Source organism: Macrotis lagotis, chromosome 2 (genome assembly GCF_037893015.1).
Source record: "Macrotis lagotis isolate mMagLag1 chromosome 2, bilby.v1.9.chrom.fasta, whole genome shotgun sequence".
NCBI classification, from domain to species: domain Eukaryota; kingdom Metazoa; phylum Chordata; class Mammalia; order Peramelemorphia; family Peramelidae; genus Macrotis; species Macrotis lagotis.
Window position 1 is genome coordinate 239323364 of NC_133659.1, and position 16757 is coordinate 239340120.

The 16757-nt window shown below is 41.6% G+C and overlaps 1 protein-coding gene across 2 annotated transcripts; it reads right to left on the bottom strand.

Annotated features, from left to right (window-relative positions):
• Positions 1 to 223: 223 nt before the first annotated feature.
• TRIM7 (tripartite motif containing 7) lies at positions 224 to 15498 on the bottom strand. Of its 2 annotated transcripts, XM_074225258.1 has the most exons (8): positions 14965 to 15498; positions 12450 to 12545; positions 5967 to 6197; positions 3984 to 4006; positions 3316 to 3431; positions 2534 to 2569; positions 1876 to 1956; positions 224 to 1563 (listed from the first exon to the last, which is right to left on the bottom strand). In XM_074225258.1, the coding sequence occupies exons 1-8, from the start codon at positions 15457 to 15459 to the stop codon at positions 1049 to 1051; spliced, it is 1593 nt and encodes a 530-aa protein (XP_074081359.1). In that variant the 5' UTR covers positions 15460 to 15498; the 3' UTR covers positions 224 to 1048. The 2 variants fall into 2 exon arrangements, with proteins under 2 accessions (XP_074081359.1, XP_074081360.1); XM_074225259.1 differs by lacking the exon at positions 1876 to 1956 and having other exon boundaries at positions 14965 to 15497.
• Positions 15499 to 16757: the final 1259 nt, after the last annotated feature.

Sequence of the window (16757 nt, forward strand, 5' to 3'; positions counted from 1 at the left end):
TGGAAAAAGAGTGGGTATATTTCTGTGGCAGGAAGTACCTGAATATTGATTGTTATGAGTTTACAAACTAATGTAATTATGTCTGTGAAATTATGAGAGCGGATTTGGATGTATTGGGGGGCAGAGATCAATCCCTACCGTCAGTGGTGAGTATCTTTGTATTGGTAATCTGCTAAATGGCTGAAGTGGGGAAGAAAAAAATGTTATGGGACAGTATTGAGTGTGGATTCTCAAAAGTGTGTTGGCATTTATTCCTTTTGAGTGGCTGCACGGTCACACACATGGGCAAGGATCTAATTCTACCCAGAAACTGACATCTTGGAAACAAAGCTCTTTCCTGATTCCAGATGTCAGCTACAGGAAGGACAATTTATGTCCCCTGAGTTCAAAAACAAGCAGTCAAGTCCCCTCAGTTTTGAGTCTACTTTTGATCCTATTGGCAATAACCTGACAAAAGTGTAAAGCAGAGAAAATAAAATGTCCTGCCTGAGGCAGGTCCAGAGCCACCTCCCTTCTCAGCTGAGATAGCTCAAGGCTGAGATTCAAGCAAGTAGAACCTCCAGAGATCTGGGGACACTGACCAGTAACAAAGGGGAATTTTGCTAGTCCCTCTTCCATTTCCTACCACTTCTCCCCAACACTTCTAAGTTCTGGGAAAAATGAAAAGCAAAGAAAGCTGAGTCAAAAGCCAGTATCAATAACAAGTGAAAGGAGACAGAGCAGCTTTAAAATCTAGAGATTGAGACCAGAAAGAGGGATCCAGACAGGTATGTGCAGCCTAAACTTGTTAACTGGCTAAGTTGTTACCACCTGCCAAAAGAGGCTGAGGGGAGGGTTGGCCAAAGCCCCTAGAATTCATAGGCCTCAAAGTTAAATCCACAGAGAAATTTCTGTGAAAAGGAAACCCAGCACAAGGAGGACAAGGGTGAAGACCTGTATGAGATAATCTGACTGTGTCCTTGTAATAAGTGCCAGCTAAAGTCTGGAGAAGACATGAGGCCTGAATCAGCCTCATCCTCTTAAGTGGCCCATTGTCTCTAGTCCCATCTCATGGCCAAATCCGCAAGTATGTTCCTGTAGAACAGACAGAGAAGAGGGGAAAGACTCGCTCTCGGAAGGCCACTCGGAAAGTGTAGATGTGACGCATGTCCTCAGCAGCATAGAAAGACACTGCACCAGCCTCTAAATCCAAGGCGACCCTAACCCGGGCCAGACGGCCCCCAGGGCTCAATGAGGTGCGCTCAGGAGATGTTACAGCCCAGTACTGACCACCATTGAGCTGAAGGGCCCAGACACCCTCTTCAGGAGTGAAGGGGGTGAGACCCTTACGCCGGACACTCTCCCTGGCCACCCCGAATGCCCAGCCATCAGCTGAGCCCACCTCCACCTCCCAGTGATGACGGCCAGAAGAAAATCCACGAGAGGCCAACACTCGAGTATTTGTGTCAAAGCGCCGGGAATTAGGAGGCAGATCTTGGGGTCGTGGGCCCAGTCGGACACTCTTGAGATCCAGGGAGAGGATGAGGCGAGGATTGGCTGTGTCAGGATCCAATGTCAATTCCACTTTGGGGGAGAAGGGAAAGGGGAAAAGACAAAGGCAGAGAAAAGCATCATTGTGTATAGCTCCCTGAATCTAGGTTGGATATCCCCCCTCCTCTTAGACAAGCTCTCTCTCTCTCTTCTCTTGCTAAACCTGACTCAAAAAAAAAAATCCCTTTTCCATTGGAAGCCTTCCAGGATCCCTACATCCCAACCAGACCCTGATCATTCTTTTTATTCTGTGTACATTCAGATCTCACTCTGATCATTTGCACTGTGTTCTATGTAAAAAAAAAAAGTCAGTGTTAAGTGTATGTCCTGTATCCCCCATCATACCAGGAGCTCTCCAAGGGCAGGGACCATGTTTCTTCCTTTCTTCTGTATCTCCCCCCCAATGTGCCTGGTACAGGGATCTATCTGTACAGGGCGGGCGGGAATGGGGGGGAAAGAGGCACAGCAGAGTCAGTGCATATTGTAGACTGACAGACCTCCCCAAAGTAAAGTATCCAGAGACCCAGGCCATAGTGTTTCTCCCTCCCCCTGGGAAAAGTGCCAAGGGTACAGGTTACCCCACAGGCTACTGAGCACAAGCCCCATTGCCTTCTGGGGTCGTCCCATACGCATAATGGAAAAAGCAAAGAAAAAGGAGACACAAGTATAGAAAAAGACCCACACAAGCCACACACAAAAAAAAAGATAGAAGTGGAAAGAATCTTAGATCCAATCTCATTTTACAGAGAAGATGGAGGTCCAAGGAAAGGGAAGTGACTTGCCCATGGCCATTCAGCTAGTTAGAGACAGAACCAGATATATCAGATCTCCTAACTCCTGATCTGGGGGCTCTCTGTCCTATATAAATACACTGCCTCCCTCTGAGATAGGTGGCAATGCCAAAGAGAGAGAGAGACAGAGACCGAGACAGAGACAGAGACTAGGAGATGAAGAGATGGGGAGAATTGCTTTGTTTTACATCTTTACTGATAACAACATTTACCTTTTTCCTCTTTTTCCAGTTCTCCCCGAAGATCCTCTGAAAGGAGGAGGAGCTGAGTTAACAAGCCAACATTCATTCAAATAATATTTAATTAAATCTTCTATAGGCCCAGGCACTTGGCTAGGCAGGGCTGGGAAGCAAGGAAGGAATCAAGCTAAGTACTGGGTACTGTGCTAAACATTTTACCTGGGAGCTGGGGTATATTATTATCACCATTTTACAAACAGGGATTAAGTGACTTCTTCATGACCACAGACCTAATAAAAAAAATCTGAATCCATATTCTAACTCAGGTCTTCTTGTTTCCAAGTCCAGTGCTCTATCCACTTTGTAATCTAATCGCAGGTCCCTCAAGGAGCTTAAAATGCCACTCTGCCCCCACCCTGACTTAATCCAGTACCTGCTACCCACTTATAAACCTTTCCCTGCACATGTATTTTTTCTCCAGGATAAATAATGAAACAGCTCCTGGCAAGACAGATGAGACATCCTCATAGGATGGCCCTATGACTACTTCTGCCTTCCCTTTTTTGTACCATCTTCTCACCTTTTCACCACAGCTTTGCCAGGATAATGTATTCAGAATCTAAGCATAGTGCCTGTCACACAGCAGGTATTTAATGATTAATGATTTTGGATTAATCAGTTGATAAAACCTTACCTATAGGGTCTCTTGCCTCTCCTGTCTGAGCCTCTTTAGATACATTTTAGTTCTTGCTCTCCTACATATAGTATCTCTATTCAAACCCTCCCAGGTACCTATCCCTAACAAAACCCATCACCTTTGAACTTCTTTAGCAGTCCCTTCAAAACAAAGGTCTTGAGTGAAATATTCCAAACTTTACTCTTCATCTCAGAAGAGACTGAAGCTGGTTTCGGGCCAGGAACATTGTCACACCTTGGAGGAAAGAACAAAGAGAATGACATTTATACCAGCTACTTTCCTATCCCTTGTTCTTTCTTTCCCTTTTGGTCTTTGGGACATGGAACAATGAGACTATCTGGTAATGAGAAAGGGGATACCACAGAAGTTCCCATCATGGTTCTTGCCTTTTAGTCTGCAAGTACCCCTAAGATAGACTCTCTCTATCCCTCTCCTGACATGTTGCCCATTTCTTGCAAACAGGGTTTAATGTGGGCCCCTATAGCCAGGAAACCTTGACTAAGTAGCCCTTCTCAGCTCCATTCCTTTCACTTATACAGGCAATTGAGGGAGGACTCCCTGGGGAACTACAGAGCAAAAGCCTGGAGTCCTTGGAGGGGACAGAACCTATAATGTTTAGCGCTTGCTGGAAAAGCAGAGAATATTGCTCCAGAAGCTTTGCACCAAGGATTCACAGCAATTTTCTTTGGGATAGGTCATCTGATTTTTACTCCCCACAATGGTAGATATGATGAGAAAGGATGATCACAAAGGGGTTTTAAAAAAACACAGTTATAGTTTACTTACCTGCCTAATGTGTTCTTGAATTCCTAAACCGAAATAATGAAGAAAATAATTAACATTGAACATGCCTTATTCTCCAGATGGAAAAAGAAAAATCAGATTAGGCTTCAAAGAAACCATGGTCATTTCCTCTTTCTCTCTGATTTTCTGGGACCCAAAAACCATGCCCTTAGGAGATTTCATTTTTCCCTACTTTGTAGAGAAAAGTTTTCTCTCCCAGTTTCTGGACATTAATACAGACCACATTTGTTGCCCTGGGGTCTCCCCTTCCTTACTAGGTAACATTTTCTTAGCCTTCCCCCCTTCATCCCCTCCCCCATTTCCTATCTTAATCCTATCTACTCTTTAAAACTCAATTCAAGTCCTACCTCCTCTACCATATTTTCCATGAATACCCTTCCTTCTCTGAATTCCTATGGAAGCTTTTAATCACACATTTGGCCTCGTATTACTATTTTTTTTAGTTTAATAGTTATGCTTTCTATTCCTAATTGGACTATATAAACAACCTCAGTCCTGTACTGTGCCTTAAACTTCTCTATATTTCTGTATCACAAGAAATCTTTACTGAGTCCCATTCATGCTAGTTGCTTTGCTCCAATTAATCCTCTTTATATGTCTTGTTTGAAAGTAAGATATTTATATACTATCTTCTCCTTTAGACCATAAGCTCCTTGAGAGCAAGGATGTCTCTTTTGCCTGACTTTGTATCCATAGCATTCAGGCCATGCATAGCATTTAGGCAGTAAAAGCTTAATAAATGGCTAGCTAGCACAGACCTCTGTTTATAATAAAATCTCAGTTAATTGAATAGGGACTAGAGGAAGAACATGAAGCCTTCAACTTTCCAACAACTCTAGCCATAAATTCCTTACCTTTTAATGCTATTTGTTACTTACATACAGGGTTAGAGAATTTTTTTTTTGACCCAGGGGGAGGGAGTATGAATTACAGGAAAGCTATGATCTTGATTAAACCAAGACCAAAGAGAAAAAAGGACACCATGATAAAAGTTCAGGATTTCGACTCAGAAGACTAGAGTTTTAATCTTGGTCCTGCTCTTTGCTACCTGTTTGACTTTGGGCAAATCATTTCTCTTCTTAGGGTTTCAATTTCCTCATCTCTAAAATTAGGGACACCTGAGTTCTACTCCATCTATGAAATGTCTTTCTTAGCCAGGGAATAAAACCAAGTCTCTGTCACTGATCATTTTGTAGAAAAGAACAATCAACCATTCATGATGAATAGTTTCATCAACCACATATAGTAACAGATCATTGTTAGTACTGTGCTAGGTGTTAATATAAAATGAAGTTAAAAAGCACAATAGCTTCTGCCCTTAAAGAGCTTCCAATCAGATTGGAGAGATAACTCTCACTCCTAGAGGTCTCCAAGTCTCACTTTCCTTAAAAATAGGTAGGTAGAGGGCCAAGTTGATAGAATATCAGCCTTGGAGTCATAAGGATCTGAGTTCAAATGTGGCTTCGGACACTTAATAATTACCTAGCTGTGTGACCGTGGGCAAGTCACTTAACCCCACTGCCTTGCAAAAAAAAGGCAGGAGTTGATTTCTCCTGGTCCCTTCCAAACTCCAGAATTCTATGATCTTCATAAAAGTCACAGAATCAAATTCTAGTGTCCTATCACTCCAATATCACCTTGCTTATTACTCTATCCCACCCAAAGAAGCCCTGATAAAAAGATAAACTTAGAATATACTATTTGTATTTTCCTGCTATCTATCTTTAGTTGTTTCTTTTTGTTGGGTTTTTTTAGGTGTTTTTTTTTTTTGCAAGGCAATGGGGTTAAGTGGCTTGCCCAAGGCCACACAGCTAAGTAATTATTAAGTGTCCGAGGCCAAACTTGAACTCAGGTACTCCTGACCCCAGGGCCGGTGCTCTATCCACTGCACCACCTAGCCTCCTCTGTCTTTAGTCTTAAAACATTACAATGGTTGTAATTCTGAGCAAGCCAGGCCCAGCTCACCTGAAGGAAGTCTAGGTCAGGTTTGTGAGATGTCTCTTCCATCTCCATGGTGAGTTTGGACAGCAGGGAAATCTCATTGCCAAGCTGATTCAGGTTCTCAGTTTGCCTTTGGGTCACTTCCCTGGCCAGTTCTTCCAGATGTCCAACCAGTCTGCTTTCTTGTTCCATCAGGAAGGCCCTCAGTGCTTGAAACTCAGCCCCAACCTTCTCCTGTTCCACAGTCACTTGTTTCTGCCCAAGGAGAAAGGGAGTGGGAATAAGTTAAGAGAAAAGATCTCTAAACACTGAACAGCCCATAAAAGGAATAACACAACTCACAACCACATATCAGAATAGGCATACACACATGTCAGTCTATATATATATATACATATTATTGAACTTGCTCTTCTAAATACTCTCAGATAAACATTCTCATACAAACACATTCTTTCCTCATGATTACCAATTTTAACCTATACACATACCATTCATTTTATATGAAATGAAACAAAACATAGAATAATATTCTAATGAGTTTTTTCTTTTACATGAAGCAATCAAAGTTAAGTGACCTGATCAGGATCACACAGCTTGTAAACATCAAGTGCGTATGGCTGCATTTGAACTCAGGTCCTCTTGAATCCAGGAACAATGCTCTATCTACTGTGCAACTCAGCAGCCCCTCTAATTATCTTTTTCTCTATCATTCTAATAGTCTCTCTTATTCTGCTTACTGTCTTTAAAAAAAAGGACATACACACCCAAAATGATAATAGAACTTATACATCTATAATAGGATCAGAAAACCTGGACTTCAGCAAACTGATAACTCACAATGTGTTGTATTAAAGCAGCAAATAGAAAGCTCTCTGCCCAGGACATACATCCCAAGGGTCTTTGACTTAATACTTCAGGAAAAAGAATAAAATTCTTTGGTTTTCCCAAGCTTCTTCCTCCTATTTCTTCCCCCCCCTGACAAAATGATCCTCTGTCCTCATGAAAATAAAGTCTGCTTTAGATAGCCTTTTGTTTATTATACAAATTTACTAGGAAATGTACACAAACCTGCTATTTCTAACTCCTCACTCCATATCTAAATGAGTATGTCCTTTAGTGATCATTTTGCTCTTTGGGATTATACACTTATTCCAACTATGTAACTATTATTCAAAATTTTTTTTGAGACTACTCTTCTAGAACTACTTTTTTTTTGTTAGGTTTTTGTAAGGCCAATGGGGTTAAGTGGCTTACCCAAGGCTACACAGCTAGGTAATTTTTAAGTGTCTGAGACCAGATTTGAACCCAGGTACTCCTGACTCCAGGGCCAGTGCTTTATCCACTGCTTATCTTTCAAGTAAGTTCAGAAAAGACACCAAAAAAAAAAAAATCCAGTCTATTTTATAGTTAGATATATCTAGAACAAATATATAGTTAGATATATCTAGAACAGTGGTATTATACTCTCATTCTGGTATACTGCAAAATTCACCCAAAGAATGAGATTTAAATGTAATTGGGAAATTAAATAAAAATACAGACAACACACTTAATGTCAATTTGTGGTTTTCTATGTCAATCTGAGGTCTTTGAGGAACTGATTCTACTTGAATTTGCATCTTTATTTGTATGTAAACCACTCCAGTATCTTTGCCAAGAAAATCATTAAATAACTGAAATACAACTGAAAAACACTCGCTGATTTATGGGAAGTTAGGTGGTGCAATGGACAGAGTTCCAGGCTTGAAGTCAGGAAGATTTCTTATTATGAGTTCAAATGTGACCCTATTTGCCTCAGTTTCTTCATCTATAAAATAAACTGGGAAAGGAAATGATGAATCACTACAGCATCTTTGCCATGAAAATGCCAAATGGGGTTACAAAGAGTTATACATGAACAAAAAAACCACTGAGATACAAGAAATCTAGAAAAGCAGTGTGGTCTAATCTCTAGAGTCAGAAGACGAGGTTGAATACCATTTCTAATTTAATCACATACAAGTGACTTAATTCCTCAGAGTTCCAATTTCCTCATCTATAAAATGGTCATGACAATACCTGCACTATCCCTACCTACCAAGATTTTTGTGAGAAAAGCATTTAATCTAATGCATAGAGCTGTGATGAATGAAAAAGACTTCATAAACCTTAAAATGCTACATAAATTATTCTCATTTGTGTAAATACCAACCTACATTTACATATTGTTTTATAATTATAATTCTACAGTGCCTTCACACAAAATCTTTTTTTACTCCTCTATGGAGTGCAGGTATTTTCCCCATTTAATAAATGAGGAAAGAGATCCACTAATCATCTTACCCAAAGTCATACAGCTAGGATTCAAATCTAGACCAGTATGACCAAAAAAAATGTCAACCAACTTGGTCACTTACCTTCCTGACCGGGATTGGCCATGATGAACTTTAACTGTTTCCAAAAATCAAATTAAAATTAAAATTAGAAAGATTTGCATTTAATGAAAATATTCTAGAACAATTCCCAAAAGTTCAAAAATGTTTTGAAACAATGGAATTATCATTAGAATAAACTCTGTGATCTCCCAAAGTGACTACTTTGAAGAAGAGAGCATAGCCTAAGGTAATTTTTTTTTTAAAAATAAGTCATCATCTCCATATGTTGATACATTTACTATTTTTTGTAAACAAACAATCTTGCATGCCCTTTCTATTGTTTTTCTATTTAGTCTCCTAAAAACCCATAGGTTCTTATTCATTCATCTATTCACCAAGTCAACAAGCCTACCATGGAGTATATAAACAGAAAAGCAAAGACATTCCTTCCCTCAAAGAACTTACATTCTCTCAGGGGAAACAGCCATATAAAGTAAATATAGGACTGGGTGAGAAGAGTGGGGCAGAGGAAGAGGCACTAATATCTGGGAAAAGATTAGAAAAGGCCCCAGATGGAAAGAAGCTCTTAATCTTCCACCCTCATTTTTTGGAATGGGTCCACCAGGCTGTACCAATTTTCTTACTCATATTTGTCCCTTTCTCAAAGAAGGGAAGAAAGAAGTACTCTTGGATGTTTACCAGATTGATTAATCTATAGGAAGCAGAGATGCCCATGCCCAAAGTATATGAGAGAATCATTCAATAACACTCTGCTATCCTTAGTACTGTGAAAGCAATAATAATTTCTCATAGTTATAGTGTGATAGATTAATTCCCTTTAGAGAATATTAGGCTTGTATCAAATCATCTTGCCTCAATTTACAGATGAGGACATCAAAGCAATCCATAGTCATATGAAAAATTGCTCTAAATCAATACTTATTAGAGAAATGCAAATTAAAGCTTCTCTGAGGTACCACCTCACACCTCTCAGACTGGCCAATATGACCAGAAAGGATGATGATCATTGTTGGAAGGGTTGTGGGAAATCTGGGAGACTAGAGCTGTGAACACAACCAACGTTTCTGGAGAGCAATTTGTAACTACACTCAAAGGCAACAAAAATGTGCACACCCTTTGATCCAGCAATACCACTACTGGGTCTATACCCTGAAGAGATGATGGAAAAGGATAAGAACATCACTTGTAGAAAAATATTCATAGCAGCCCTGTTTGTGGTGGCAAAGAAGTAGAAATCAAATAAATGTCCTTCAATTGGGGAATGGCTTAGCAAACTGTGGTATATGTATGTCATGGAACACTACTGTTCTATTAGAAACCAGGAAGGATGGGAATTCAGGGAAGCCTGGAGGCATTTGTATGAACTGATGCTGAGTGAGATGAGCAGAACCAGAAAAACACTGTACACCCTTACAGCAACATGGGGGTGATGATCAACCTTGACTGACTCACTCATTCCATCAGTGCAACAATCAGGGACAATTTGGGGGCTGTCTACAATGAAGAATACCATCTGTATCCAGAGAAACAACAGTGGAGTTTGAACAAAGACCAAGGACTATTACCTTTAATTTAGAAGGAAAAAAAAAACCTGTTATCTTATAGTTTGATCTTGCTATCTCTTACACTTTATGTTTGTTTCTTCCTTAAGGATATGATTTCTCTCTCATCACATTCAATTTGGATCAAAGTATGCCATGTAAACAATGTAAATACTGGCAGATTGCCTTCTGTGGGGGGTGGAGGGAGGGAGGTAAGATTGGGGGGAAAATTGTAAAACTCAAAAATAAATAAAATCTTTAAGCAAAAAAAAAAAAAGATTCAGGATTGTAGTTTTTCATGCTTAGGCAGAACAAGAAGAGATTTTAACCTCTTTGCCTCATTCAGTTTGTGCCTGAACAAAATAAAGACTACATGCAGAACAACAACAACAAAAAAAAAAATGATCTTGCCTCCCTAGTTAGAAATTAAGACTCCAAAAGTCTCTGTGTTAATTACAAGCCCAGGGGAGCAATGGTCAGGATACAAGGAAACCATTCTCCCAGGAAGAAACAAGAGAAGAATTCAGGAAGAGATATAAAGATAACAATCTTTGTGGAATCTTGAGTAGCAATATCATGCAACTTCTATGTTAAGGTCACTAAGAAGGGTTAATGATTTTTTTCCTATTCTTTGTTTTTGGATAAAGATGCCTTTGTCTATGTCAGTTCTTTGTGATCATCTTGGATGGTCTCCATAGGTTTTTGTTGGTAAATCCCAGAGAATAAAATTACATGTCTAATCTATATTTTTCTGACCCTATGTTTTTAAGGTTCTTATAATTTTAAGGTTCACAGTTTCAAATGAAAAAAACAGGCATATGTAGTTTGATGACTGAATGAATAACTGACTGACTGAGACTACTTTGGACCTAAGGCATCAATGGAGTTTATTTTTAAAATGTCAAATACCAGGAAGTGATAAAGAGGAATATGGAGCAAGGGTCAGACAGGCAGGGGTCCTATTGACATTGTCTGCTTATGTCAACTTCCTAGCTTGAGATTTTATCTTATTTTGCTTTTCTCTTTAATTCCTCACTAAAACTTTTTCAAGTCTATTGAGTATTAACCACATTAGTGGAAGAACTGACTTAATCAAAGCGGCAAAAGAGGCAGCTAGGAGGCTGAGAACAGATAGAGATCCTGGAATCAGGAAGATCCAAATTCAAATCTAACCTCAGACACTACTAGCTATGTGACCCTGGGTAAGTCACTTAACTCTGTTCGCCTCAGTACCTAATCAGTAAATGACTTGGAGAAGGAAAGAATAACCATTCTATAGTATCTTTTCCAAGAAAATCCTAAATGGGCTCATGAAGAATTCCTGGACATGAGTGAAAAATGACTAAACAAAAAGTCAGAGAGTTAACTAGTCACATTACAAATAGAGGAGGTAGAGGAGAGAATGTTTAAAAATAAGCTGTATATAACATTTGATCCAAGATAAACCAAGCACCAGGTAGAATCCTTCAGAATGAGATTCTACAAAGACAGATACAGGAAGCATAGAATTTTAGAGGTTGAAGTAAGCTTAGATTATTTCTAGACTAATGAGAAATTTCAAAACTATGAGAATTTCACAAGGAATTCTTTCAACATTTTATAAGGTGAGTGATCATTAATAAAATACTCCAAGTGTCTTAAGGCAACTTTATGACCTTAAGTTACACTGAATTAAATAGATATTCCACACCAGGAGTTTTCCCCACTAAAATCATAACAATCACAGATCGAGGGGGTACTTTGACCTGACAAAAATAAACAGTTCTCCAGCAGCAAAAGGTTGAAAGTTATTAAGGGTAGAATTACAAGATAGTGATGATGTTTGGTCTTCATTCTCCAAGAAGACCATAACATAAGGGGAGATGATGTCCATTCATGTCCATGACATGAATTAGATTTGAGTGAGGAGTTGTTGTGTTATGTCACCAGTCTCACATTCTCTGGAATCATCTGGGTCCAGTGACCAGATATGATTCAAGACAACTCCAAGAGCAATGCTCTATTCATGCCACCTCACTGCCCAATTATCACAGATCATAGAAGGATTATGAGCAGAAGTACTTCCATATCCTTTTTTATAAAATTCTAGAAGTCCATAAACAAAAAAGTACTGGGTTCTCAAAATTCTTTGACCTTCTATTCTATTCAATCTTCTCATTATTGGTTTATGTATCTGCCTCAGATAGTAGAGAGAGAGAGAGAGAGAGGTGAATAAATTCATATCCATCTGGGACTTCTCTCAGACTCAGACACACACACACACACACACACACACACACACACACAGACCTCATCCTACACAAACTCTAACTCTTTAATATGAATTCTTCTGTATGGATATATATATATATATATATATATATGTATATATACATATATACATATATATATATATATATATATATATATCCCTTTCCCCACATCTTTACAAGACTTTACAAGATCCTGCATATACAGTTCTGCCTCTTTCACCCATAATTGCACCTATTTTTACTCCACATACATCCATTTGGAGGTGACAGAATCAAATTAAGTATCCAGATTATGGGGCTCACTATAAAGTACCTCCCTAACCTTCACCTCCTCACCAGGAGCTCCCGGCTCTCCTTCTCCTCCATGGCCTTAAAATCTTCAAACTCCTCCAATTCCTTCTTCAAGGCACCTAGTCGGGATTCCAACATCTCCTAGATGGGAGAAATGACAAATAATTCACTGACTTTGGATATGGGAGAAGGAAATTTAGAACATCCCACCCCTTCCACTATGCTATGCTCTCTAGATACAGGAATGATTCTGTTCATTGAAGAAAAAGCAAAAATAACCTTCAGTGCCTAGAGAGTTATGTGAGAACATTGGCCAATAACTATGCTAAGATTTTAACAAAAGTACAAGATATCTCTACCAAAAATATCTTCCCAGTAGGCCTGCAACAAATTAACCCTTACCAGCCTTCCCCTATTCTACCTGAGCAAATATTCAGAATCACAGAACTCGGAGTTGGGGGAGACTTCAGCAGCTACCTAATACAACTAAAAAGGAATAACCACTCCAGCATACCTGACCATTGGCTCAACTAGGTGACTGGGCAGCCAAGTGCCAAAATCTGAGTTCAAAATTTGACCTTTGGCACTTACTAGCTGAATGATTATAGGCAAGTACTTTAATCTGTTTGCCTCGGTTTGATCATCTGTAAAATGGTAATAGCAACAACTACTTCATAAGATTGTTTTGAGGATCAGACAAAAACAATATTTGTAAAGCATCTGGAAAATTCCCTGATGAAGAATTCCCTGTTGAAGAATTTCAATTAGGTGGGATTCACCCTGCCCTCAAGTTTATGCATTCTATTTGATGGTGGTTTAATTAAGAAACTTTTTCTGATTTCAGGCCTAATATAGGCATCTTTCTAACTTTTACTTAGTGTTCTTGTTTCTGTCCTCTAGGGTATTGTATACAAAAGATCACAGCTAAAATACAGAAGCTACCTGTGAGGGATAAAATGGGAAGTTCTGAAGGAGTGAGAGAAAGCTAACCTTTCAAACATGAGCATAGATTAGGAAGCCTGAGACAACTGATGAAAATGAAATTGTGGGGGAATGGGGAAATATTTTCTTCTAAGCTAAAGGTTGAGTCAGAGAGAGTCAATTAGAATTTGGAGGAGGGGAGCAAAGTGTAGTACGTGTGTGTGTGTGTGTGTGTGTGTGTGTGTGTGTGTATTTAAAGTAAGTAATGGAGTTGACATATTTCATTAGAAATGGGTTTCTCAACCTTTTCCTTTTGTTGTCATGGAACCTTCTGGCAGTCTGGTAAATGAGAGCCCTTCTCATAATATTGTTAAATTAAAGAAAATCAATTTTATTGAAATAGTTACCAAAAAAATTAAATAGGCTCGCAAACTCCTCAGAATCTCCCAACAATTCTCTGAGCACCCATTGGTAATAATCTCCTCCTACTGAGGAAGAAACCTATATTCGCTACTTGTTACTACATCTGGTACTTGGCTAGAACCAGAGGTAGGTTTCTGAACTCAACTTCTTCCCTGCTTACCAGCCACCACACCACAGTGCATCTAAAATAATAACAGTTGCTATTAAAGATGTACAAGGCACTTTAATTCTATGAGATTAGTTAGATCAATTTTTACTTATGATGAAGCTGAGAGAGATAGTGGTCAAAATCCACTCAGGTCTCTATTCATGGAAAGACAGGCCCTCCACACCAGTGAGGGGGATTTAGGTGAGTACTAACTACCCCTCAGTATGAGTGGAAGGTAATTATTCCCCCAACAGGTGATTTCTACGACTTAGCTAGGAAGCTGTCACCCACTCTTGGAGAAGGAAAGCTGTCTTATGGAACCTAATGGTTTAGAAGAGAAATATCCAAATTCCTCCCAATGCTTGCATATTCCAAGGACCCCTTCATAGCCAAGGAAAGAAGAATATGGAAGAAATGTACTTAATTGAGGTTACAAATCTATAAAAGGGAAAGGGTGACAAAGAACAGCACGAATGGTTCCAGGGGGTGTATTTACCAGGAGGTCTTCATTTCTGTGATCCTCATTTCTCCCAACAGGGTCCCAAGGTCTATCTATACCTCTTATGAGCTCTTCCAGTTTAGAGGAGAATGTCCCACATCACTACCCAACTCTGCACCACCCAGGGCTGGGGAACTTTGGCAAAGTCCATCTCTAAAGCAGGAGGATGACTGGGGAAAGAGGAAGAAGTGAAAGAACTACGGGATCTCTTTCGGTAGGTCCGACTGCCATAGCAGGAGAACCCACCAAGAGGCATTCGAAGCATAATCAGTCAGCACCTCCCGTACGCTTTAGTACTCCTAGGAATGTAAAGAGGAGCAGAAGACAGGTCTTGGTCTCAAGGAAATGCCAATATAAAAGGGCAGAGTGCATTAAACACTCAGCAAAATGCAGCGGCGGAGGGTGGAAGCAGGGCTCCCCGGCGCCGGCAGAGATGGGGAGGGGGAGGAAAGCGAGGAGGGGGGACATAGGTGGGGATTTGATGCCGGGGAAGGACCAGGACAAAGGCGGCGGCTGCGGAGCCCGCGGACCCGAGCGGCAGGCAGCTGGCCCCGCGGGGCGGCCCTCACCTTGGCCTCCTGCACCGCCTCGTCCAGCGGCAGCACGGCGTGGGCGCGGTGCTCCCGGGCGCGGTCGCACACCACGCAGATGGCCCGCCCGTCATCCTGGCAGTACAGCTTCAGAGGCTCCCCGTGCTGCACGCAGCCCGACACCGGGGTCCCGCCGCCCTCCGCGTCTCCGTGCCCGGAGGGGGAGAAACTGTAGCGGCGCAGCAGACTGGCCACCCCGGCCAGCTGGCGGTTGGGGCGGAGCTGGCTGGGCCGAGCCGGCTCCCTGCACTGGGGACAGGGCAGGGAGCGGGGCGCGGGCGACACCGGAATGCCCGGGCGCTCCCAGCAGCGGCCGATGCAGGAGCGACAGAAGCTGTGGCCGCACTCGATGGACACGGGGTCCTGGAACAGCTCCAGGCAGATGGAGCACGTCGCCTCCCCGTGCAGCTCGGCGGCTAGGGCCAGAGCCTCCGCGCCGGCACTGGGGCCGGCCCTCGACCCCACCGCGGCCATGGCCACCTCCGCTGCCGCCACCCCAGCACCCAGCTCGGGCCGGGCGCCTTCAGCCTTTCCGCTGGGGCCCCGGGACGGACTGAGGAGGCGGGGCTCGGGGCGAGGCGGGGCCCGAGACTCCGGGGGCGGGCCAAGATGGAGGGGCCCGGAAGGCCGCAGCCAGGTTGGCACTCGTGCCCTCCCCAGACCCGCTGCTGAGACGGTGGCTCGGCTTGGGCCACAGAGCCAGGGTGCCCTCGTTGTGCAGCGTGCAAAGGCTCAAGGCAGGTCTGCCCCCTCAGAAAAACACTGACAGATCTGAAATAGCCCCCTTCCCCTCTCCGGCATTTGCCGGTCCTGCCTAGATGCGGGGTTTTCCTTCAAATTAGGGGACGGAGTACGAGCCTCTTATCTGGCACTACCCCGTATCTGAGTTAACTTCCGATTCTTTCTCTGTATCTCTAAAGCACTCAAAAAATGCTTATTAGGCTTCCACTATGTTACAAAAACAAAAAGAGACAAAAGACAGTACCTGTTCTCGAGGAGCTTACAATCCAATGTAGGAAACAACACGCAAATCAATATATACAAAACCAGCTATATACTGGATGAGTCGCAAATAATTAATAGAAGGAAGGTGATAGCACGGAAATACTAGGCAGACACCAAATAGTTAAATCTTGCGTCTTTTTATGCTGACTTTTGGTATCCTGAGAAATTATGTGCTCGTAACACTCCCTTGCTACCATTCCTGAGAACGGTCCTTTTTGTAGGAGACCTTGAATTGAAAACAGCCATCTGTGTATGCTGTGTCCTGCCAACATCCAGTCTATCCCTGGGAAGATCCTACAAGGACAGGAAAACAGAGGTAGAAATCCAATATGATAACAAACTTTGCAATACCTGAGCATCATGATGTAATCCTTTATACTATGCCTGCACCCACCCCTACCCCTTTCCCAAACACTTAGGCCATTCCCTGTATCTTTTTCCTAGCTATTCCCCCTGCTAATTGCCTGTCCACTAGAGATAGAGACTGCGTTTTCTTGCACCTATGTAATCAAACTTATCTTTTTATCACTCAGTTGTGTCTTCCTGAAATTAGTGAAATTCTTTCATTGTTTGAACCCTAGCTATCCACATGAGCCCTAAACTGCATCAGAAGACACTATAATTAAAAGGAATTAGGGAAAGTTTCTAATAAGAGATGAGATTTTAGTTGGGACTTAAAATAAGTCGTCAGGTCTCCATTTCTCTACTTTCCCCTTTCCCATCCATTCCTTCTTCCTTCCTTCCTCTTCTTCTTTCAACTCCCTTCC

What these genes read in the sequence shown, in the direction of transcription:
- TRIM7 (XM_074225258.1), bottom strand. Translation starts at nt 15,459, where the DNA reads ATGGCCGCGGTGGGGTCGAGGGCCGGCCCCAGTGCCGGCGCGGAGGCT. An exon ending in AGGAGAGCCGGGAGCTCCTG is followed by an intron (nt 6,198 to 12,449) that starts GTGAGGAGGTGA and finishes CTCCTTGGGCAG; the next exon opens with AAACAAGTGACTGTGGAACA. An exon ending in TTCAAGAACACATTAGGCAG is followed by an intron (nt 3,432 to 3,983) that starts GTAAGTAAACTA and finishes CTTTCCTCCAAG; the next exon opens with GTGTGACAATGTTCCTGGCC.